This window comes from Panthera leo, chromosome C2, assembly GCF_018350215.1.
Source record: "Panthera leo isolate Ple1 chromosome C2, P.leo_Ple1_pat1.1, whole genome shotgun sequence".
Lineage (NCBI taxonomy): Eukaryota > Metazoa > Chordata > Mammalia > Carnivora > Felidae > Panthera > Panthera leo.
Window position 1 is genome coordinate 1,441,694 of NC_056687.1, and position 23,901 is coordinate 1,465,594.

The 23,901-nt window shown below is 50.4% G+C and overlaps 1 protein-coding gene across 4 annotated transcripts in view; it reads right to left on the reverse strand.

The window, feature by feature from the left end:
- Positions 1 to 1,429: 1,429 nt before the first annotated feature.
- ADARB1 (adenosine deaminase RNA specific B1) overlaps positions 1,430 to 23,901 on the reverse strand; it is an 86,293-nt gene continuing 63,821 nt past the window's right edge. For 3 of the 4 annotated variants that reach the window (XM_042954761.1, XM_042954762.1, XM_042954760.1), the window contains exons 9-10: positions 6,204 to 6,382; positions 1,430 to 5,316 (exon numbers count right to left, since the gene is read on the reverse strand). In XM_042954761.1, coding sequence (XP_042810695.1) covers positions 5,137 to 5,316; positions 6,204 to 6,382 — 359 coding nt within the window. In that variant the 3' untranslated portion in view covers positions 1,430 to 5,136. The remainder of the gene's footprint in view (positions 5,317 to 6,203; positions 6,383 to 23,901) is intronic. The other variant, XM_042954763.1, reaches the window with a different exon arrangement.

The window sequence follows — 23,901 nt, forward strand, 5'->3', positions numbered from 1 at the left end:
TTAATATGGTTGACCCACTTACTAATGTGCCGTGAAAGGAAAATGAGTTCCATATGCTGTTTTTCTTATTTGCAAAAAACTTACAAACTTAATGAAATACGTAGGTAAATGTTCAGGTTATTTCCTAAGTGAGGGGAATGATAAAATCTTTGTGTACACGTGTAGATTGAATATTACCCCCAGGAGCTAAAGATTAAATAAGAATTAAGTATGAAAATCATTTTAAAAATTCCTCCATTTTATTAAGTATCACGATCTAACTTTATGTTTAATGGAAAAAAAAGGCATATATCGATAAAAATTAATTAGTGGTAGCTGGCACATTGCAGTGTGTGTTTGCAGTGAAACCCGGGGGGATTTCTTTCTAGTCCTTTCCCAGAGGAGCTCCTTGCGGGCTGCGGTCTCTGCTGTGCCCAGGGATCTGTCCCCAACACTCGGGACGCCCCGTGATGTCTCTGCCTCATCACCAGCCTCCAGCGAGGGCCTTGAGGCTCCCTCAACATGGCATCCTCGGGGAAATGCTCTTCCGGGGATGAACCTGTGAAGGGCGTGCTGCCCCCGTCTTTTCGTGTTACGTATCTCCATCTTAACATTGCTTTTATTGTGGGAAAAGAACAGACTCAAAATTGATACAAAAGAGAGCAAGTTTTTCATAACAGTGCTTTTTATTTGTATGGGGATTTTGACTTTTAAAAACATTTTCCTCTTTACTTTTCATGTAATTGTAGAAACATCAGACAAATGGGTAAGCTTAAAAAGGCAGAATTAAATTAAAATCACCCCAAATCCCCACTCACAAAGACCAGACTCAGCCCCTTCCAGGCTGTTCCACATGTGCTGTACATAATGCACCCGTATTTCTTCGCAACCGTGAAATGCACGAATACCGCTCTCTGCAGCCAGCTTTCCACTTGGTCTATTATGAGCGTCTTTCAGAAATGTCAGCCCTGAATAACAAAGTCCCGCCTTCTTAGTTGTGCTGCTTTCCTGCACCTGAGACCCCAGTCCACCTGGCCCGTGGCCTGTTGGCCAGCCCAGGTTCTTCCCATGTGTTTTCCTGTCCGTGTCGCCCTCACACAGCCCGACAGGTCACAGGGGCCACGTTGTCGTCCCTTCTCACAGGCGGGGACACGAGCAGGGGCAGCTGCCTCACTGTCCTCTACACACCTTGCATGTGGGGGTGGGCGACGCATGCTCAGGAGGGCCGTGAGGGACCCGCGGGTCCAAGGGCTCGGAGGAACTGTCCCGAGCTGGGTATGAATGCGCCGAGCGCTGGGTCAGCGCACGGCTACAAGACCAGTCAGCGGGCAGCCCTCAGCAGGTGCTTATGCACCCCTGCAAATTATGCTCTTTAGGGCTGCCCTCAGGCCTGCCAGCGGACCACGGGGACAACGAGAGAGAAAACCCAGCCACACTGCAGTGGTATAACACTGTCTTTTATTGAGAACATGTCAAATCCTTTGTGTGTAGGACCGCGTCTCATGCTTGGTTCCGGCTGGTCTCGCTGCGAGAAGGAAGCTCATGCAGGTTGTAACGTGTGGTATATACATCAATATACATACAGAGAACACTGGGGACTGGATCTTAGCGACAGGGTTCTTGGCTGAACTACATTCATATAAAGTGTCCAAATTCTAAAATAAAATAAAGTAAAACAAAAGCATATGACCCAATATCTGGAGAAGCAAACTGCTTCCGGGCTCACTCCACAAACGTTCCGCAGACTGACTTTAACCATTCGTGGTCGTGTCCAGAAGGACAGGCGTCGGCTCCCGATGTACCATCAGCCCACGGCGTGGCCAAGCTAAGTGTCCTTGGGGCTGGGGGCTCGTCGCTGCAAACAGTGAACAGGTGCACACAGCAGTGCCAGAGGTCAGCTAAATGCCGGGACCGAGTCAGACCCTCCCCTCCCAGCCCCGAGGCACGTGACTGGCCAGGAGGATGGAGAGGGTCACAGGACACTCCAGGGGACAAGGACACACAACACTGGACACACAAGGTCGCAAATACTCTGCCCTTTCCACTTAGGTAGTTTGGGGTTGACAAAAAGGAACCTTCTGAGAGATTCTCTGACTTCACACAGATGGGAAAGCCAGCTGCTTTTATTCCTCTTGCTAGATCAAACTTATGGTCGGGGCAGACCGTATTTTTTTGGTGTGAAATATTTTAGAAGTGAAGAGCCATCCGATTTCTGTTTTTTGATAAAAGGGGACGCGGCGTGTGGCCCCGCCCCCAGCATCACTAATCCCCCTCAGCTCTGCCTGCCTTGAGGAGCCAGAGAGCCGCCCCCTCCTCGGCGTCCCTATTTGGGATGACAAGGAACGCTGTCTTTACGAAGAAAGCAGCGAGTCTAGAGTGTGGGTACCAAGGAAATCATCTGAACGAAAATACATTCCAGAGAAATCAATGCCTTGTGAGATGTCAGTCTGCACGTTTTCAGATACAGTAACTGTTTTTGATTAAATAAGTCAATAAAACTCTCCAAAACAGAAAAACATGATGAAAAGTGCAATTAAGATTCAGGATCAGAACGGGGCTCTGTGGCGCGCCTGGCCCCCCACCCCCACCCCAGGCGCGAAGGGCCTTCCGCTAGTGGGACAGCTGTCCCGAGCCTGGGGACCACATGAGGGTCCCTGTCTTCCTGGAGTTAATACTTCAGGTTTAGCAAACAAAACAGAACAGAACCCTCCCAACCCCCACTGGGCAAACCGTCTTCACAACTGATTTTTCTCAATCAGGTTCTTGGTGCTGTCAGATTTCCCAAGTCTCTGAAATCCAGGGTTAGGGCACAGTGTGCAAAATAATACCTCGGAAAACAGTCACGGGGCAGAATGCACGCTGAGCCTCAAATAGGGCAGTTTGTTTAAAGTGCAGTTTCCTGACTCGCCTCCCGCCTCCCTGAGGAGTTAACGTTTCCTTCCTCTGGTTCCCGCTCACGGGGGAGCTAATCCGGCTGCTGTCCCGTCCCGTCCTGGGCACGGCTCCCTCCCTCCCGACCCCGAGCGCTGTCCTCCACAGCCCACGAGGCCCGGGGGAGAGTCCCGGTGGCCGCGGAGCTGGGGTCCTTGGGACCAGCACACAGCAGGGCCGTCCTTCTTCACTTGGGGCGGGGAGAGGACCACACTCCCCTCAGCCTTTACCTGACGGGAGGGAAGAAGCCAGACATACTGGGCAGCGTTTGTATGTACATGCAATATATTTCCCCTGGGCTTTTAGTCAAAATCCAGGTATTCTGTAAAAACTAAGTCCGTCTCCCGATCCCCGTTAGAAAAAATACCATTTGTAGAGAGAATAAAAACACAGGGGCTACAGATGTCGTCTGAGTTGGGAGCGCCTGCTCGGGGAGGGGAGCGACACCGGCCGGCAGCTTTCCTGCTGCGGGTGGAAGGCGCAGCCCGGGCCGTGCCCCCCCCCGCCCCGCACCCCTGCACCCCGGCTGCAGGAGAGCGGGCTGGTGTGGGCGGGGCTCGCTCCTCTGCCCCTGGTCAGTCCCTGGTCCGGACCCACGGCTGCGACCGGCCACCCGGGGAGCCACAGAGGCGCCGGGAGGCTCTGCACTTCTGGTCCGAATCTCCTGCTCTGAGCACGTGGGGTCGGGACCGAGGGGACAGTAGCTGCTCTGCTCCTGTCCTAGGCCTTCTGAGTCCAGAAAGGCAGGGCGGGGCCTCCCGTCTCTGCTTGCTGCGCCCACAAGGCCCCCCCCCCACCTTCTGACCCAGCACCTCCTCGGGCTCCTGTCTGATCCTGAGTGGAAGAAACAAGGCAATTGGTGCAAATCTCTGAGCTCAGGTCGAGGCGCCACCCAGGACCCCAGCCCGCGCTCCTGACCATCTGCCGACTCGGCCCGGGGCCACCCCGGGTGCTGCGGGGTGTGGAGCAGCGTCCCCGGGTCACCCCGACGCCAGCAGCACCCCTTCCCTGCCGTGACAATCAATGTGCAGACCCTGGTGGGGACGGCGTCTGTGGCCTCACCAGCTTCTGGCCTGAATACTGACTTCAAACACGCCTTTGATAAAGCTTAATTTAAAAATATGCCTTAAGTGGCATTTTCTAAGAATGAGTATCTCTACTTAATTAATTCTATTTCCATTCTGTGAAGATGTCTGGAGAGTCATCCACACTCATTAGATTCAGAGGAAGGAAGAAAATTGTGCAGTAGCCTCTGTGGATTCCTCCTAGTCCCTAAAAGTTAAATACTGCTGAAAAATCTCCGATGAATGGCCATGATTACCACCCACGTTGTACCTTTGATCACTTAGAAGTGAACCAACACGTTTTCCACGATGCAACCCTAGGAGGGGCACAGAAGCTTCCAGGGGGGCTAAAGGGTAGAGGGATCCAGGCTGCACCCTCACGGACGCACGCCGACCCCACGCCAGGGGCCACGTGTGTGCGCTGGGCTGGGCCTGTCGTGCAGGGTCCTCTCCCGGGCAGGCTGGGACAGTCACTGAGGGCAGCCGGGCCACGGCGGGCGGGCAGGAGACCCACCAGTAACACAGCCCTGACGCTCTCTTCAGGCTACCGCCTCCAACCTCTCTCTACGCTCTCCCCTTCTCCACACATAAAGTAATGTGGCGTAAGAGTGACCTGATATAATTACTTATTTTATAAACCACGTTCCTAACTCTGAATAAATTATTTATTCAAAAATTTCACACAAAGTAGTTTCTATTTTCCTAAACTTAAGGAAGCCCTACTCAGTAGAACTCAATTTCTAAACGTAAACGGAGATTGAAAGCAGTCACTGGATAATTCAAAGGGGTAATGCCGCTGCACAGGGGTGCCAGGTGGGGACACTGAACCCCAACACCCTCCCCACCCTCCCCGAAGTGCGCGCCCGCCCCCAGTCCAGACACGTGTTCCGGAGACGGTGCTGGATGCCCAGCACCCCGCGTCCCCACACCTGCCCCCAATCCAGACGGGACGTTCCGGAGAAAGCGCTGGACGCCCAGCACCCCGCGTCCCCACGCTGGACGCCCAGCACCCTGCGTCCCCACACCTGCCCCCAATCCAGACGGGACGTTCCGGAGAAAGTGCTGGATGCCCAGCACCCCGCGTCCCCACACCTGCCCCCAGTCCAGACGGGACATTCTGGAGACAGCGCTGGACGCAGCAGCCCCGGCCCCAGGCCCCAGGTCAGGGTGTGAGAGAGAACTGGTCCTGTTCTGTGGGCTTCTCCACCCAGGCGCCCAGCCCCGCCTTGATGAACGCTTTGAACAGACACGCCTTGGCGGCCTGGTACTCCTTCGCTACCAGTTTGGATTCATGGTACATGTTGGGCTTAGTAATCTTGGACCGTAACAAGTTGGAGGGAACCTGTATGAAGTTAAAAAAAAAAAAGCACGACTATTTAAGCAGAAACAGTAGAAAACAAAACTCAGTAAGACATTCAAAATCTGGTATTTCGTCCTACGCTGGCTCGTGGGGGACAGCCCCGAGGCAGCAGTGCCTTCCTCCAAGGGGCCGTGTCACACAGGGCGCAAGGGCCCACGACCGTCGTGCCCCCCGCCCCCCGCGGAGCCGGCGCCCCGTCAGACAGGCAGTTTCAGACCCCGGGTTCTAAAGAGGGGCTTCTGAGCCCACAGGCACCTGATTCCAATTTCAATTTTAATCTTTTCAGCTACTGAAACACACAGCCCGTCTGATGTTATGTGTGTTTCATTCACACCGAAGGACTGGGAGGCGCTGCCCCCCCGTGGCTGGCTGACCCATGCTGCTGCAGGTCTCAGGGATAAACAGGGTGCGGACCTCCAGCACAGGTGGCCCTGCTGCGGGAACAGGGACGGGAGCGCGAGCCGGCTTCGGTCCAAACCGCCACGCCAAGTTCGGCGCCAGCCTTCTAACAAACACCCGCCACGCACCCGACCGATAAAGGAAAACCAGCAAGACGCGCACGGACCGGAGAAGGTCTCATCTGGGGAAAGGGACCCTGCTGCTACTGCAGGAACAGGCCTAAGGCCTCCTGAGGGCCGCGAGGGGGCCTTCCCTCCTCTGGTGGAATCACCTGGCAGCACGTGCAGGTGAGAGGGTCCCCCCAGGAAGCCAGCGGGAAGGGAAGAGCTGCCTGAGGCTGCTTTAGATGAGAGGAGCCGGGGCCACACTTCGAGGTGAGGGGTCCCAAGGAACAAAGAGGTCTGGGAAAGGCCGTGGGGATGGTGGCGCGGGGCTTTGTGGAACAAGCTGCGGGGAGGCGGGGCCGGTACCTTGCCGTGCACACGCATCCAGCGACAGTACAAGGCGTGCTTACACAGGCGGGATGCACGGCCCAGCTCGTCCTTCCCCGTCGTGGCGTTGATGACCTCGATGGCCGAGTCACCCACCGTCCAGTTGACGCTGAAGTTGGGTGCCTTCCCTGGCTGCCGCGCTTCTGCGTTGCTGATGCCTGGAACGGAGAGACGCGGGCGAGGTGACGCGGGGCTGGAGGACGCGGCCCACGGGTGCACGGGCCCGGGTGTGCTCACGCCGTCCAGGGCCACCTTGAGCTGCCCAGAACCGCGCTCGGCTGTGCCCGGGGGGTGGGCATCAGTTCCACAGAAGCCCAAAACCGTGAGGCCTCACTCGGGGTCCAGAGCTAGATGTCCGAGTGTGAGAACCACTGCTGGGGCTAATTCAGGTGAGGTTGTGCCCTGAGGGCGGACCCTTGCACACCACACCCGGGTCTGGCGCTCGCACCCTGCACACCAGGGGCCGGGCCCGGCCAGGCTCCCCCGCCCTGCACGCACTACACCCCAGAGACAAGGAACCCGACTGGATGAGTGCAGGTACGTTTTCTTTCCATGCTGAAATGATCCTAATGAACCGAGTCTCACTTGCTGGGCCCGAGAGACTCTCACAGGACACTCGGAAGGCTGGAGCTGGGTGCGCACCTCCCCCATCAGTGCCCTGAGCTCCAGCCTCCATTCCTCGGGGGGACACGGGCCACCCTGACTCGGGGTGTGTCTTCAGAACACGCCCACAACGGGAGCCCCCCGCCAGGTGCGCCGACCCGGCTCCGTGGGGCTCCCCCCCTCGGGCCACGCTCCGCTTCTGCTCCGGGGCCCATGGCCGCCCTTGAACAGAATGCTGCAGCCGAGGCCACAGGCTGGCCCCCAGGCTGGCTCAGAGTGTGGAAGATGCGACTTGAAGCCACATGATGGAAGAGACCCCAGTCCATGGGGCAAAGCGGCCACCGGTCTCGACGCGGGGTGAAAACCCACACACACGTGTCACCCAGGTCTGGGATATTCACTGAAAGGGACTGGAAGGTGTCTCCTGGGAAGTCCATGCCCTTGTGAGCAGGGCAGAGGCCACCCGGGGCCAGAGGCTGGGCACCTGCTGTGCCCACACTCAGGATGGGGGAGCCCCAGCCCTGTCCGCGAAGCTCCTCACCAGCAGGGCCGGCCGCGGGTGCCAGCTCCTGCTCTCCGTGCTCCCCGAGAGCTCCTCCTGCACGCAGTACCTGCCGACCCCCCCGGTGCACGGGGCAGGCGACCTGCCCCTACCCTGCTGGTCCCTGAGAGCCCCAGCAAGGGACCTCACTGTGAGGAAGAATTCAGGATTCGCCTTCTCTGTTAACCTGCTGATCACTCTTTGATTCCAAGACGTGCGCGGTGAATCCTGCTTCAGGCAAACGTTTTCACTGAGGCGTGAAAAATCACAAGGATGCAGCCTCGTGAGTTTTCACAAAGCGAGCACACCCACAGCTGGCGTCCTGGCACCGGAGCCCTCCCGCCTCCACAGCCGCCCCCTCCCCCGAGCGGGCAGCCACCGCACCGACCCCAGCACGCTGACTGGCGTTGCCCGCTGCGAGCTTTACACTCGTGGGGCCACTTACACAAACAGATTCCCCTGTGCCTGGTGCCTTACACCCGAGGTCACACCCCTTCCACGTGGCCGTGGCCCGCCCAACCTCACTGCCGCACAGGACCCTGCTGGCAACACATCACCGTGGACTCTCACTTCGTTGTTTTTCCTAGTTCTTGGCTATTCTGAAGAGTGTGTGCGTGAACATTTCTGACCACACGCTTTGGTGAAACATGCACATATTTCTGACAGGTGGCCACTAGGCGCGTGATGGCTGGGCACCGCATGAGGTACTGCACGAGAACACTGGAAACATCAGACAAACCAGATCGAGTTGCCTACAACACTTTTCTACATTAATCAACCACATGTAAATGTTACAATGAACCACAAAACAGACACAACAGTACACATCTGCTAACAAGCAGGGAGTAATTAACCAATTAGCAAATTCACCACATAGTTCAAGAAACCACCTGAAACACAGGAAAACCAAACTAAAGTTCTAAATCAATTCAACAAAACCGCCTTCCTAAAAAGAAGTCCCACTGGCCGGGACTGGCGCAGGAGTCTAGCACCTCGATAAACTCACAGCGGGGAATGTGCTCATGAACCAAGCGGCCCCGCGGGGAACTGGACCATCACACAGCCCCTGATACGTATGGCCCGTGTTTCTTCTCCCGCTTGTCACGAGAAGTTTTTAAAAATGTTTTATTTTCTTGAGAGAGAGAGAGAGAGAGAGAAAGAGAGAGACAGAGTGGGAGCAGGGGAGGGGCAGAGAGAGAGGGAGACCCAGGATCCCAAGCAGGCTCCAGGCTTCAGCTGTCAGCACAGAGCCCGACACGGGGCTTGAACCCACAGACCGCGAGATCACGCCCTGAGCCGAAGTCGGCCGCTCAACCGTCGGAGCCCCCAGGTGCCCGAGATTAAACACAATTTTAAAGCATCTGGGTGAGATATCACTTAGTTTTGGTTAAACTGTGATAAAACTGTGTGCTGTCAGTAAGCAAACAGCAACAAGGAAGATCCAGTTAAGCCCATCAGAGACGCCACAGAGACGCCACGGCTGACCAGGTTAAGGGGACCCGCAGCTTGTGGGCCACTAGGAGTGACCACCTGTCCATAGCTCCATTTTCCAAAACAAAAAGGACAGGAAGAGAGGGCCATCATATTTTTTTTAAAGGCTTTAAATCTTCATTAATTGCTGACCTTGCTGAGACAATGACGTGTGTGTGAAGGGCTGTCTGGAGGGGGGCTGACGAGCGAGCCTGAGTGGATGTGGTGCACGAGTCCGCAGGCCGATCCTCCCGGGACCAGAAGCTCAGGCCACACTCCCTCCGTCACATGGCTGTGAGTCCGCACACACAAGCCCTCCGCCGGCCATCCTGGAGACACCACAGTTATGGTGTGTCACATGCCCCACAGGTGCCACGGCCAGGCCACCCACACACAGCTAAGCACAGCGACCTCCACAGCATAGGCGGGGAACCTAGAGGCTCTCGGGGACGGAGCAGCCCCCTGGGACAGTTTCTCCTGCTGCTAAAGCCACCTTTCCTCTCTTCACCCCCCCCCCCCCCCCCCCACCCAATCTACCCTGCTACTCTGAGTTCACACTTGCCAAGTACGCACCTTAAATTCTCCCCTTGGTCTCTGCTGTCCAGGGAACCCAGACCAAAACATGAACAAGGCAGTCGAGCTTCCAACTCAAGCCAAACACCCAGCTGGCCTGGCTGAGCAGGTGCACCATCAGGTCTAGATTGCAAAAGCATCTCTCTCTGAGGGTGACACAGAGAAGGGACCAGTGTTCAAGAGTGGGCTTTCTGTTTTACTGTGATTTAAAAATAAATTTAGGCTTTCGCTTCTGTGTGGGCTGGAGTACCAGCTGCTGGACTTACCCCCACTCCTAAAATCATAAACCAGACAAAATACATCAAACACCAGCCTCCAAGAGCCCGGACATCAAACAAGGAAGGACAGTGGTTTCTGAGAGGCGGGAGACACATGAGGTGAGCCCATCTGTGCCCCCGGGGTCCGCCCAGGCATCCAGGCCACGGTGAGGGAAGAAGGAACCCAGGCGGAGCCTGCAGACTCCCTGAACTGAGAGCACAGGAAACAAGGCAGCCAGGGTCCGTGCGATGGCACGCAGAGGGTCCCCTGAACATCAGTGGCACACACACTGCTCAAGACTGGGTGAGAACTGCCTGGAAGGGTCAGGGAACATGCCTAACGCTCACACAAAGGCATGAAGTGTTTAGGTATACCCTTCTAGAGTCTAAGGGTGCATCTGGTAGATGAACTACACTGGATGGTACCAACCTCAGAATAGAAAGATCTAGAATAGAAGAAAGACCAGTGAACTTAAAAACACAATAACAGGAACTATGCAAAATGAAACACACAGAATGGGGTGCCTAGGTGGCTCAGTCAGTTGATTGTCTAACTCTTGATTTTAGCTCAGGTCATGAGCTCATGGTTGTGAGTTAGAGCCCTGTGTCAGGCTCCACACTCAGCGTGGAGCCTGCTTAGGATTCTTTCTCTCCTTTTCTGCCCCTCACCCCCCACCCCACCCCCCCAAAAAAGACAAAATGAAACACACACAGAGATTGGAAAAAAAGAAAACCCAGCAAATCATTGAGCTGTCAGACAAATCTATCAGTCCAACACACATATAACTGGTTCATGAAGGATAAGAGAGAAGGTGGTACAGAAAACAGATAAAAATGTGACAAATTTTATAAAATCTATAAACACACAGATCTAAGAATCCTGATGAAGGCCAAGCACAAGAAATGTGCGGAAAACCACACCAAAGCATGGCAGTATGAAGAGAAAATGTACACCACGGCCAGTGGAAAAGGCCTCACACATGGAGGGACAAAGATGAGACAGCAGATTACTTTTTTTTTAAGTTTATTTGTTCATTTTGAGACAGAGAGAGAGCAGGCACGAGCAGGGAAGGGGCAGACGGGGGCAGGGAGAGCGAGAATCCCAAGCAGTCTCTATGCTGCCAGCATGCAGCCTGATGCGGGGCTCAATCTCCTGAATTGTGAGATAATCACCTGAGCTGGAACCAAGAGTCAGATACTTAACCGACTGTGCCTCCCAGGCACCCCAAGACAGCAGATTTCTTACTGGAAATAATGCAAACAGCACGACAGGGGAGCAACTCTTCAAGGTGCTCCAAAGAAAAGAAAAGAAAAGAAAAGAAAAGAAAAGAAAAGAAAAGAAAAGAAAAGAAAAGAAAAGAAAAGAAAAGAAAAGTCCTGCCATTCCAGCAAAAATATACTTTCCCAGAAATATATATTTTAAAAAGGAATGCAAAATAAAGACTCTTCCAGACATACCAAAGCTGAAAGAATTCATCGTCACACTTGCACCCCAAAGAATGTGAAAGGAAGCCCTCCAGGCAGAAGGAAATGACACCAGATGTAAAGGGGGATCTACTTCAAGGGATAAAGAACACTGGAAGTACCAACTCTCATCTCTTTAAAAGTTAATTGGCTGTTAATATAACAGTGTCTGTTAATGATACTGGAATTAAAATACTTAATTAAAAAAAAGCCAATTGACTGTTGAAACAAAACTAAGAGTATAGTATGGGATTTTTAACATATGCAGATGTTAAATGTACGACAACAATATCACAAAGGCCTGGAGAGGAGAAATGGAAGATTCTTATACTGTGCATGAGTGGTATAACATCATGTGAGGGCAGATTATAATAATTTAAGCATGTATGCTATAAAACCCTAGAACAGTCACTAAATTAACAAAACAAAAAGTTATAGCTAAAAAGTCAAGAAGGAGTTAAAATGAAATCATAAGTAATGTAAAAAAAAGCAAAAGAGAAAAGGGGGAACAGAGATAATATAGAACAAATAAAAAATATGTACCAAGACAATAGATTTAAACCCCACCATATCAATATCACAATAAACGTAAATGTCCTGAGCACCCTAATGAAAAGGCAGAGATTATCAGTTGGGGTAGGGAAAAAAGTAGATCCAAACATGCTGATGACAAGAAACATACTTTCAATGTAAAATAATATAAAATAGCTTAAAATTAAAGCATGGGAAAAGAGACACTATGCTAGCACGAATTGAAAGAAAGCAGTGGGGAGGGGTCAGAATCTATTAATGCCAGACAAAACAGATTTCAGAATGAAGAATAGTAAACAGGGATAAAGAAGGTCATTTTATAATGATAAAGGAGGCCAATTTACTAAGAGGAACCCACACTCCTAATTAGAGAACTACAAAATACATGAAGTAAAAACTGAAAAAAATTGGAAGGAAAGATAGATAAGAGCACAGTGATAGTCAAGAGGTTTTTAATACCCTCCTCTCAACAACTGATAGACCAAGTAGATAAGTAAAGACACAGAAGACATGCACTAGACAACCAACCAACTCATAGGCCACTCTACCCAACAAGTAGCAGATGTACATGTTGTCCAAGTTGTCATGGAATATTCACAAAGATCACATTCTGGCCTGTAACACAAACATAAATTTAAAGGATTCAAGTCAGAAAATGAAATCAAATTAAAAACCAACAGAAAAATCTATGAAACCCCTTAATATTTTGAAGCTAAATAGCAGGCTTCTAAATAGCCCAAGAGACAAAGTATTTTGAAATTGGTGAAAGTGATAACACAACATATCGAAATTTATGAAATGCTGAGAAAGCAATAAAAGGTCTCAAAACAACGACCTCAGTTAGCACCCTAAAAACTGAAAAAAGAAAAGCAACTTAAGTAAGCAGACAAAAATAAATAAATAAATAAATAAATAAATAAAGACCAGAGCAGAAATTGTTGAAATAAAACAGAAAACAGAAAAATAAAATCCACGAAATCAAAAGTTGGTTCTTTAGAGAAAAATCCATAAACTTGACAGACCTCTAGGCAGACTGATGCAGAGAGAGAAGACACAGATGAGCAGTTTTAGGAATGAGAGGCATCACCAGAGACCCGCAGGTGCTACGAGGATAATGCAGGAATGTCGTGAACACTTTCAGGCCAATAAATTCCACACCTTAAATGAAATAGACAAATGTCCCCGAGAGACATAAATTACCAAAGTTCACTCAAGGAAAAAAAAATAGATAACATGAATATGCCTGCATCTATTCTGTTACAGACAATGCATTTGAAGATACTTTCTCACAGAGAAAACCTGAGGCCCAGATGGCTTCACTGGTGAATTCTACCAGTGTTTAAGAAAAAACTGGTAGCAAGTCTAAACCAATTCTTCCAGAAAACTGAAGAGGAAGAAACGGTTGTCAATTCACTTCATGAGGCAAGTATCACCCTGATGTCGAAACCTGACAAAGACATTCAAACACAACAGTAGACCAATATCACTGCAGGCCAGTATGCCACGGATGCAGAAATAGGAAATAAAATTTTAGCACATCAAATTCAACGATATTTAAAAGGAATAACACATAATGCCTATACAACGTTTATCCCAGGAATGCAAGGTTGGTTTCATATTTAAAGGACTCAATCAATGTCACCATATTCCATATTAAACGAACAGAAACAAACAACAAATGAGCAGCTCTATTGAGAGTAGAAACAAAGAGCTTGACAAAATCCAAATCCAACATTCACTCCTGATTAAAAGCCCCTTAGTAAACTCGGAGCAGAGCTTACAAAGGCGTCCGTGAGACCCCACGGCTAACACCACACCTGGTGGTGAACGACTGGGTGCTCTCCCCTGAGACTGCACACAAGGTGAGGGTGTCTGTGCTCACCCCTTGTACCCCACATCATACCAGAGCCCATCGGGGTGCAATCGGGAAGGAAGAAATCCAAGGTTTCTGGACTACCAGCAACAAATAGAGCATGAACAACATGATCATCTATAAAGAAAATTCAATGAAATTTCCAAAACAGCTACCAGAACTAATACCTCTCTGTATTCGCAACAAACACCTAGAAACGGAGACAGAAATATAACGTTTAAAGCAGCATCAAAAATACAAAACAGGGGCGCCTGGGTGGCACAGTCGGTCAAGCGTCCGACTTCAGCCAGGTCACGATCTCGCAGTCCGTGAGTTCGAGCCCGGCGTCAGGCTCTGGGCTGATGGCTCGGAGCCTGGAGCCTGTTTCCGATTCTGTGTCTCCCTCTCTCTCTGCCCCTCCCCTGTTCATGCTCTGTCTCTCTCTGTCCCAAAAATAAATAAAAGACGTTGGAAAAAAAAAAAATTTTAAATACAAAACAAAGATAAACCCGACAAAAGACGTGAAAGATACGTATGCTGTGCGGTGCCAAGTGCTGCTGAGAGAACGAGGGCCTGCAGGAGTGGGGAGGCATCGGCACTCGTCAACCAGAAGACCCAAAACTGTTCAGATGTCAGTTCTCCCCAAACCGGCCCACGTATTCAATGCGGCCTCCGTCAAAATCCAAACGGGGTCTACAGAGAAGCTGAGAAGCTGATTATAAAACTGCTATGAAACGCAAAAAGGACCAAGTAGCCAAAACAACTTTGAGAAACAAGTACAAAGTTGGAGAACTCGTTCTCCGCGATCTCAAACTCACAATACAACTAGTAATCCTAACAGTGTGATACCGGCATCGTGGCAAAGGGATCAACGCAAGACACTAGTGCCCCCCAACAGCCCTCCGTGTGTACGCGGGCTGATGTGTAACAAAGCTGCAAAGGCAATTCAGTGGAGAAAGGACGAACTTTTCAACGGAGGGTGCTGGGTCAGCTAGACACGTTCTACGTGAGAAAAAACGGACTTCAATCCACACCTCACGTCCTATACAAACATGAACTCAAAATGGAATACAGTCCTAAATGTAAACACTGAAAGTGTCAATTTTCTAAGAATACGACATCGGGGAAAATCTTTATGGCACTGACTTAGGCAAACATCTCTTATACAGGACATCAAAGACGTGACTCAACAAAGAAAATCGAAAAATACGACTTCATCAAAATAAATATTATTTGGTCTCTGAAAGACACTGTTAAGAGACGGGAGAGAAAAAAATTTTCAAATCACATATCTGATAAAGGACTTAGAATATATAAGTAACTCTCAAACTCGGTCGTAAGAAATTAAACAGCTCAGTAAGAGATGAGAAGAGGTTTGAACGGTTTATTGAAGAAGACGTACAGACAGCAAAACAGCACATGAAAAGACTGGGGAAACGCAAGTTAAGACCACAGCGAGACACCCTTCACAGCTGCCAGAAAGGCGGACCGGCTCCCCCCTCAGGGTTGGCAAGGGTGTGGAGGCATTGGGGCTCCTTCACAGTGGTGGGCACAACCACTTTGGGAAAGTAGGACAGTGTTCTGCCTCGTGACCCGGCCTTTCAACTCCAGGAGGAATGGCAGGGAATGTCCACGCAAAGGGCTGTACATGAACGTTCTTAGCAGCTTTCTCTGTAGCACAGAAAGACTGGAAACAACCCAAATGCCGTCAATGGCTGGACGGACACAAGGTTGTGGTTTATCCACACAACCCGATGCTACGTAGTGATGAAAAGGAGTGAGCTACTGATAAACTCAACAAACATGGATGAATCTCAAAATATTTATGCTGAGTAAAATAAGCTAGACAAAAAAGTATGTACCTTATGATTTTTTTAATCCTAGAAAATGCAAACCAATCTATATTGGCAGAAAGCACATCAAGGTTGCCTGGGGGTGGGACGGGGGGGGAAAGGCAGGGATTAGCGAGGGCACCAGGAAGCTTGGAGGGTGACGGGTGGGTCACCCGTGGGGAGGGCTGCGCACACGCAAACATAGTTTAAAACTTTTCAAATTGTATCTTTTAAAATATTGTTCTCGGGGCGCCTGGGTGGCTCAGTCGGTTGAACGTCCGACTTCGGCTCAGGTCACGATCTCGCGGTCCGTGAGTTCGAGCCCCGTGTCGGGCTCTGGGCTGATGGCTCAGAGCCTGGAGCCTGCTTCTGATTCTGTGTCTCCCTCTCTCTCTGCCCCTCCCCCGTTCATGCTCTGTCTCTCTCTGTCTCAAAAATAAATAAAACGTTAAAATATTGTTCTCATTAAACAGTGACACCAGGGGCACCTGTGTGGCTCAGTCGATTAAGCGTCTGACTCTTGATTTGGGCTCAGGTCATGACCGCATGGTTCTCATGGCAGTGCAGAGCCTGCTTGGGATTCTCTGTCTCTCTGTCTCTGTCTCTGTCTCTCTCTGTCTCTCCCCCCGCCCCTCTCCCACTTGTGCTGTCTCTCAAAATAAACAAATACGAAAAAAAAAATTAAAAAAAATTGTAACACTTGCTCATTGTGGACACTACTGACACACACCTCAGAGAAATGAAAAGCTACAAGGCCAGAGGCAGCCACTGTAATAATTTTAGTGGTTCTTAAGCAGATAGAAGTAGAGGTGAAGCTTTAAACAAGAAGCACACTGTGTGCTGTCTCTGAGATCCTGACGGGGCGGGTTCTGTGGGTGGCCCGGCTGGCGTCTCTAACAGTGAGAACAAAGCCCTCCACAAGTAATGTTTGAAGACTGTAGACATTCTTAAATCTCCCCAAAGAATTCATCCTTCCCAGATGAGAATCGCCATTTTCATCCGGATCCTTCTAGCAGATGCACGCGTACGCCCGAGAGCACACACGCACACACGCTCTGCACACTGACTCCTGTGAGGTTCTGGGGCTTACAGATCCTCTCTCGGAATCTAGTCACGGATGGGCTCCATCGACAGCTGTAGAACTAAACTCTTCTTAGATTTCTGGCTACAGCGCTAAATTTAATTTTCTAGTATTTCGTTTAGAAGTTTTGCATCTCTAGTCATAGGTGATGCTGTCTGTGGTTTTCTTTTTACTTGTGCCTCTTTGTCCAGTTTTGGAATTAGGATTAGGTCAGCTGCTCTTTTCTATGACCCGGAAGGTTTACATAGAAGTGGGATGGTATGTTATTTGACAGACTGATTAAACTCTGCGATCTTGCTGGAAGGTAATTTGTTGATGATATTTTCAGTGTCTTTACTGGAGATTTCCTTTGCCAGATTTTTCTATTTCTTTGGGGGTTAATTTTGGCAATTTACATCTTGCTTGTCCTATGTTGTTATGATTGTTGTTGGTTCAAATTTTGACGTCCGCCTCCGTATCTGCAGATACACCCCAATTCCTACTGTTAATTTTGTCTTATCTGCCATTACATTGTTAAGTAAAATACTACTCACGGCATAGGGATCTTTCGTTCTTTCAAATCAACACCTTTTAGTTTTTTAAATTTTTTTAAATGTTTTTTTATTTTCAAGAGAGACAGAGACAGAGCACGACCAGGGGAGGGCGGAGAGAGAGGAAGACACAGAAACGGAAGCAGGCTCCAGACATCGAGCGTGTCTGCACAGAGCCCGACGTGGGGCTTGAACCCACAAACCATGGGATCATGACCTGAGCCGAAGTTGGACGCTCAGCCGACTGGGCCCCCCAGGCTCCCCTCAACACCTTTTAGTTTCACTGATGGATCATAATCTTGTTCCTTGCTCCCTCCTTCCCTCTCACTTTCTCTCTCTGACTTTCTTCCCTCCCCCTGTACTTAGCTTCTTATTTAGCTCGGCTGTGGCTTTCCCTCTCAATTCTGGACCAAATGCTGAGGACGCTGGTTTCCATTCACACACTCGAGGCCAAATGTGATTCTGTCAAGTGAAACTGTGGCCCCGTTTCATCATGTTTGACATGTGAATTCTGAGAATCCAATTCAAGGTCTGGTTTCTTCGCCGATCTAAGATTCACTGTAGAGTCTAACCTTCAAGAGGCCAAGGCTTTTGGGTTTTAACTCTTTCTAGCTAACTTTAAGGTTTGGGGCCCATGGTGAGAGGAAGTCGCCTGTACAGTCAAGGAGTCTGGATTTAATCACCCACGACAGCGATCCTGTGATACACTGCGGGGCTGAGTACTGTGACAGACCTGAGGGGACTGTCCTTAAGTCCGAACTACATAAGGGAGACGATTTCGAGCATCGACTTCAAGTGGATTCTCTGTCTCAAACTGATTCCTCAAAATCATACCAGTATTAGGCCAAAAGCCAGCAGTGCTGTTCAGTCTGAGTCCAGAGGCCTGAGAATGAGAGGTTGTAACTCTGAGTCCAATAGTAGGAGAAGGTGGAGATAGGAGGTCCCGGCTCAGGCAGTGAGGCAGGAAAAGGGGGCAAATTCCTTGTTTGTCCACTCTTTGTTCTAAATAGACCCTCAGTAGGTTAAAAGATGCCCATCCACACGGGGAGGGCAGTTTGCTTTCCTGAGTCTCTGCTGATTCAAACGCTAATCTCATTCTGCAAAGAGCCTCACAGACAGAAAGGTCTAATCTCATGCCTATAGCCACTCAAATTGACATAAAAGCAGCCATCATAGTACCTCAGTTTACCAATCCTTTCCTAAATGACTTCTGGGGTTTCCTGGACTTTCCTTTTTCTCTTTTCTTTTCTTTGTTATTGCTCCCAAAGAAACATTTACTTTCACATTATCATAAAGACCATTCAGTTTCTCACGTAATTTGTTAAAATACATTCACTTTCTTCTGAAAAACTTTCTTTTTAGAGCTCTCTAATAGGATTCTCTGTTCTAACTTGCAATGGTTACTTTTTAGGCTCGTTGATAAGTTATCTTTTTCATTGTCTTCTTGGATTTACAAAGTATTATTTCTTGGATCCCATATTTTCCTCTTTCCTAGATATCTTTTTCATTTCACTAAAATAGTCTCACTTTTTTTTCCCTCAAAAAATATACATTAGAAAGAAATCCTCTGAATCCTGGAATATCTGCAAATTATCATTTTGTCCTAATGCTTAACATTTGGTTAAATAAGAAATCCTACAAAAAATATTTTCCCAGGGCACCCGGGGTAGCTCAGTCGGTTAAGTATCTGACTTCGGCTCAGGTCATGATCTCATGGTTCATGAATTCAAGCCCCGTGTCGGGCTCTGTGCTGACAGCTCGGAGCCTGGAGCCTGCTTCCGATTCTGTGTCTCCCTCTCTCTGCTGCTCCCCCACTTGCACTCTGTCTCTCTCTCTCTCAAAATTAAACAGACATTAAAATTTTTTTTTCTCCTCAGCACTGGCTTCCAGTGTTCCTGATAAGTGTTACATAAGTCTGATACTTATTGTAGTTAATTTAGAAGATTTTAGCATCTTGTCTTTACTGCTGGTGTTCTAAAATTCATAAGGATGTGCTAGGGATGGGTTTTTAAAAATTAATTCTGCTCGGTACTCAGTGCGTTCCTTCCATTGCAATACTCACGGCTTTCTTCAGTGCCCCAAATTTTCCTCTCTCTCCCTCTCTGTTTTCTATTTCTGAAATGGTGCCAGATAGACATTGGATTAACTTTCTACATCCCCAGGTCTTCCCATTTTAGACTTTTCTGCTCTGAGTTATCAGACATGTCTTTGACACACCTGCCCCCCTTCCCAAGGATCACGCTCTACGGGGAGACGTTTCTTGTGCCCCACCACGCATCCCAACGTCCAGAACAGCCTACCATATCACAGCTGAGTGGTGCTTGTTGAATGTTTTCTAGACATTCAAACTGACGTTTGCTTTCCACACTCACAAAATACATATATTAATAAGGCCTGTTATTTATATTCTTTTCTGTTTCCTGAATTATGTTTACTTCCCCTTAGTTGTTCTGTTTTTTCACATAGATCATTCTCTATTGATCTGTTTATTTTCTTCGAATGATAATGGTTGTTCACTCACACTTGTGAATAAAAACCTTGGTTGATTAATTCGGGTAGCTGGTTTCTTCTGTTTCCTGGCTGTGTATTCCAGGGAGGGCCTCGAGGGAAAGCCACATCCAGCCAGGACCCACATTCCCTTCTAGACCAAGAGGCCAGAGGTCCAGCCCCATCCTTGCTGGGCTGTTGGGATGGTCGGAGGACCCTAACCACTTATAGAGTAGCCGCACGGGGGAGACTCCCACAGAGGAAACAGCTGGCCTCTCCCTAGATGTTGAAGGCCATGGGACACCGAGGTACCATCAGGAGTTACAGAGTCCTGATGTCACAATTTTCTCATCTTGCTGATTCTCCGCTGCCCGGACTTTTATCAGGGTCTTTGGGTCTCTGGTGGTGTTACCAGCACATCTGTTCTGTCTCTGCCACCTGTCTGGCATGCAGGTTCCTTCAGTCATGGACCTGTCGCCAAGCTCATTCAAGGCCATGGCGTTCCAAGTAGACAGGTGAGGGAGGGTTTTGTGGAGGTTGGGTTGGGGGGGAGGTGGTGGAGGTGGGGACCTGTTTAGGATCAATTGGTGGGGAAATCTCTGACCATAAAGGAATTGAATTTTTCGTGAACAAATGGCTAATGCTTCTGTTATTTTCCTTTGTAATTCCATCACTTTCCTACAATAGTCAAAATAAAGGATTACTTTTGAATGATACTTAAACCTTACAATTACAACATTTTGCATTAAAACTAGAAATGGTTGGTTAACTGAGAAAATGAGACCCTAAAGTACAAAGAGTTTTTGTATTTTAAGCCAAATAAGTGCCATCTTTAGCAAGAATGGAGGAAATTAGGGAAAAAAGAAATAGCCTAAAGTTTCGGTGCTAGCCGCATGCTTCTTTGGGGGCAGAAAGCCCCCAAATGGTCACAGAAGCAGTAAGTCTAGGAGTCCCTGGGACCAACCCTACCCTGGGGATGGACGCCAATGGGGAGCTTATCTTTCTGGGGCTACAAAGTGAGAACTAGGGTAATGAGTCAGTCATAGGCCGCGGCGCAGAAACCGGTAAAAGCAGGCACAGTTGGCTGGTAATGAGAGTCCCTCAGCTGCCGTAAACTAAGTGTGCTGAATCAGAACTTTTAGAGCAAAAACGCAAAGAAACTCGGTTGGCCCAGTAACTGATACAAGCAAAAAACTTATGACACTTGGCTGGTGCTGGTGGTTTTTCTTCCTTCCTTCTTAAAAGTATTTTCTGTGGTTTCTCACATATTAATGGGTAATCAAAAATTAACTATAAATGTTTATCTATTTTTAATTTGAGGGGGACAGAGAGAGGGAGAGAGGGAGGGGAGGGGGAGGGGGAAGGAGGGGGATGGAGATGGAGGGAGAGGGAGGGAGGGAGCGGGGGAGAGGGAGAAGGAAAGGGAGGGGGAGGGGAGGGAGGGGGAGGAGGGAGGAGGAGGGGGGAGGGGGAAAGGGAGGGAGAGGGAGGGAGAGGGAGGGAGAGAGAAGGAGAGAGATATTAAGCAGGGGAGGGGCAGAGGGAGAGAGAGACAAAATCCCAAGCAGGCTCCAGGCTTATCGTGGAGCCTGACGCGGGGCTCGATCCCATGACCGTGAGACCGTGATCCGAGCGAAATCAAGAGTCGGACGCTCAACCCACTGAGCCAACCATGGACCCCAAAACGAATTATGTACATAATGATTAATAACAGGTATCCAGGGTCGCCACGGGCTCCCATGACGGAAACTGTTAGCCATTCGATACCTGCCCAGGAAAACGTGTGCAGTTTACAACCTTGACGCAAGCGGCCTCTGTTCTGCAAACAGCCCGGGACCTGGGTAGGAGTAGGCGCCTGCAGTGAGGACGCCCAGGCCTCAGCCTCTCTGTCCGCAGACCCCTGGGGTCGAGAGAGCTGCGCGAAACAACTTGCGAAACAACAACGAGAGAGCCAGGAGCAGAGAGAGCGCCCTTGAGACTTTGGTCCTGGTCTTCAGTGAAGACGCCTCCTGAGCTAAAAGGGAAGTGAATGAAGCCATCAGGGTGGCTCGGGCTCCTCCCGGCCTGGTCACTAATCCCTGATGGGCCGCCTCACACCAGGGCCTCTGACCAAACAAGACTTCCTTCTTGGAACCCGACCTTGGGGTTTCGTGACACCGACTCTGGGGAAGGGCCTGAGTGCTCCGGTCCGGACAGGGACGTGCGTGCTGGCGGTGGCCTGGCCCCGAGGCGCGCCCGTCACCCGGGCGCAGGGCTACAGGCGGGATCCTCGCCCAGACTCCGCGTTCCTGAGGCAGCACGGGCCGAGCGCACGGAGTCCTAACGTTCCCACCCCGCCAACGGGCCAAGGGCGACAGGAGAAGGGCCCCTGAGTTGGATGGAGGAGGGAAGAGGCCGGGTGGGGTGGGGACCAAGCCCAGGCCAGCAGTCCCAGGAGGGTGCGCAGCCCTGTGTCTCTGTTCTGCGTGGGCTGGGAGCAGGGCGGTGATCTTCTGGAGCCCTGCAGGGACCGCAGCCTGTTCCACCCGTGAGGGGTGACGGGAAGTACAGACACATGCAGGACAGGGTTCGAAAACACCACCAGATCAAGTATAACAACTGTTACTTTTGAAAAATCTTCCAATATGTCAATTAAATAAGTAACTGCTTTACCGTTAAAGACACCCACAGAGAGAATTTTTAAAAAACAAGCAAACCACATCCATGGCAACTTATGAGTTTAGAGGACGCTTTTGGGTCGCCTGGGTGGCCTCCCAGCAGAACCTGCCATCACCGTCACTGTGTCCACAGCCGGCACTGGCCGGCACTCCCACGCGAGCGCTTCCTGACATCAGGGGCACGGAGCTCCCACCAGGAAACTCTTTTCTAGGCCTTTCCAGCCCCTGATGCCGGCTCTTGCCTGGAAAACACAGCCTCCCCCGCCGTCCCTCACACCTGCTCTCTCTCCTGCGCTTAGGGCGAGACGCGGACGTGAGCCCCTCTGCCCACGGTGAGCGTGTATGTGGCTTTCCGCCGGGCTCGCCAACGGCACCCCTGCTTTCTCTCTGCCATGTGCTCAGCCCCTGCCTTCCTCCTGCTTTTCCAGAGGTCCCCACGCAGGCTGGACCCACAAGAATGCACTCGTTCTCTCAGCACCACCCTGGCCCTGGCTGTCGTCATGTTCTGTGTCAACGCTAGTGACACGGCCGGCCATCAGTGACCCCAGGGCCTTGGGGCCGTCCAGACCGCTGGCCTTTCTTCCCCAGTTCTCCAGGCACCTGGACAGCAGCCCCGGACGGGCCGGGCGGCTCCCTCAGGGGCCGACAGATGCGAATCAGAAGCTTGCAGGTGCCGGATGTGCAACTGATCTGGAAAGAAGATACGAGAGTTCAAGAGGCTCCCGCGTCCAAAACGCCAGGGAAGGGAATCACGTGAGTGCTCGCGGCCCCGCGGTCACAGCTCGCCACCGAGAAGTTCTACGCTGACGAAGAAATGACATTCTTCCCGTCTGTCCTTGGTGGCATTAAGGAAATCGGCCCACCACCACATCAGTGGAAGAGCCCCTGGATCCGCTGTGGTTGCCGGCAACAGTCTCGTTTAATGGGCCACTCCCCGCGCCGCGCTGATGGCCGTCCTTGTTCCTCTCCGAGGACACCGCGGCCTAGGTCCTGCTACACCGTCATTCTCCTTCAACACGGGACGACGTGTGATACAACGTGAGGTGAAAAGGGCAGGACAGACGTCCGTGAACTGTAATAAATACACGCACACGCGCACACGCACACACGTACGCACAGGGCCGGAAGGAAGCCCACAGTGTCCTGGCTGTTCCACTGTCCAGGCCACTCGTTAAATGTAGGACTTTCCTAGAAGGGCTTTGCTGTGGGGCCCATTTTAAAGGAGTGCGGCCCTACCCCACTTCAGACCTCAGTGCTCACTGCCCGAGACCCCCCTGCCTGAGTCCTTGCGTCGTGACAATATCGTCTGCTCAGATTTCCACCCAGGAGGCCGATGTGCGCTGGTCCGCTGACGGGAGTGGCGTCTGCACCTCCTCCCTGCTCGCCCCTCTGGCTTCCCCCCTGCAGAGCTCACGGGAGTGCCACAGACTGAAAGCATCTTCCCCAAAGCTACTCACTGCACAGACTTCAACTCTATTCAAGGAAAACTAACCAAACATCACTGTTTCTAAAATAAAGCATTTATCCAAAGTAAAATATCTCAAATAGTTTGCATTTTTTAAAAAATATAATTTATTGTCAAGTTAGTTAAATACGGCGCATACAGGGTGCTCTTGGTTTTGGGGGTGGATTCCCATGATTCATCGCTTATATACGACACCCAGTGCTCATCCCAACAAGTGGCCTCCTCGGTGCCCGTCACCCGTTCCCCTCCCCCGGCCCCCCTATCAACGTTCAGCTTGTTCTCTGTATTTAAGAGTCTCTTATGGTTTGCCTCCCTCTCTGTTTGAAACTATCAA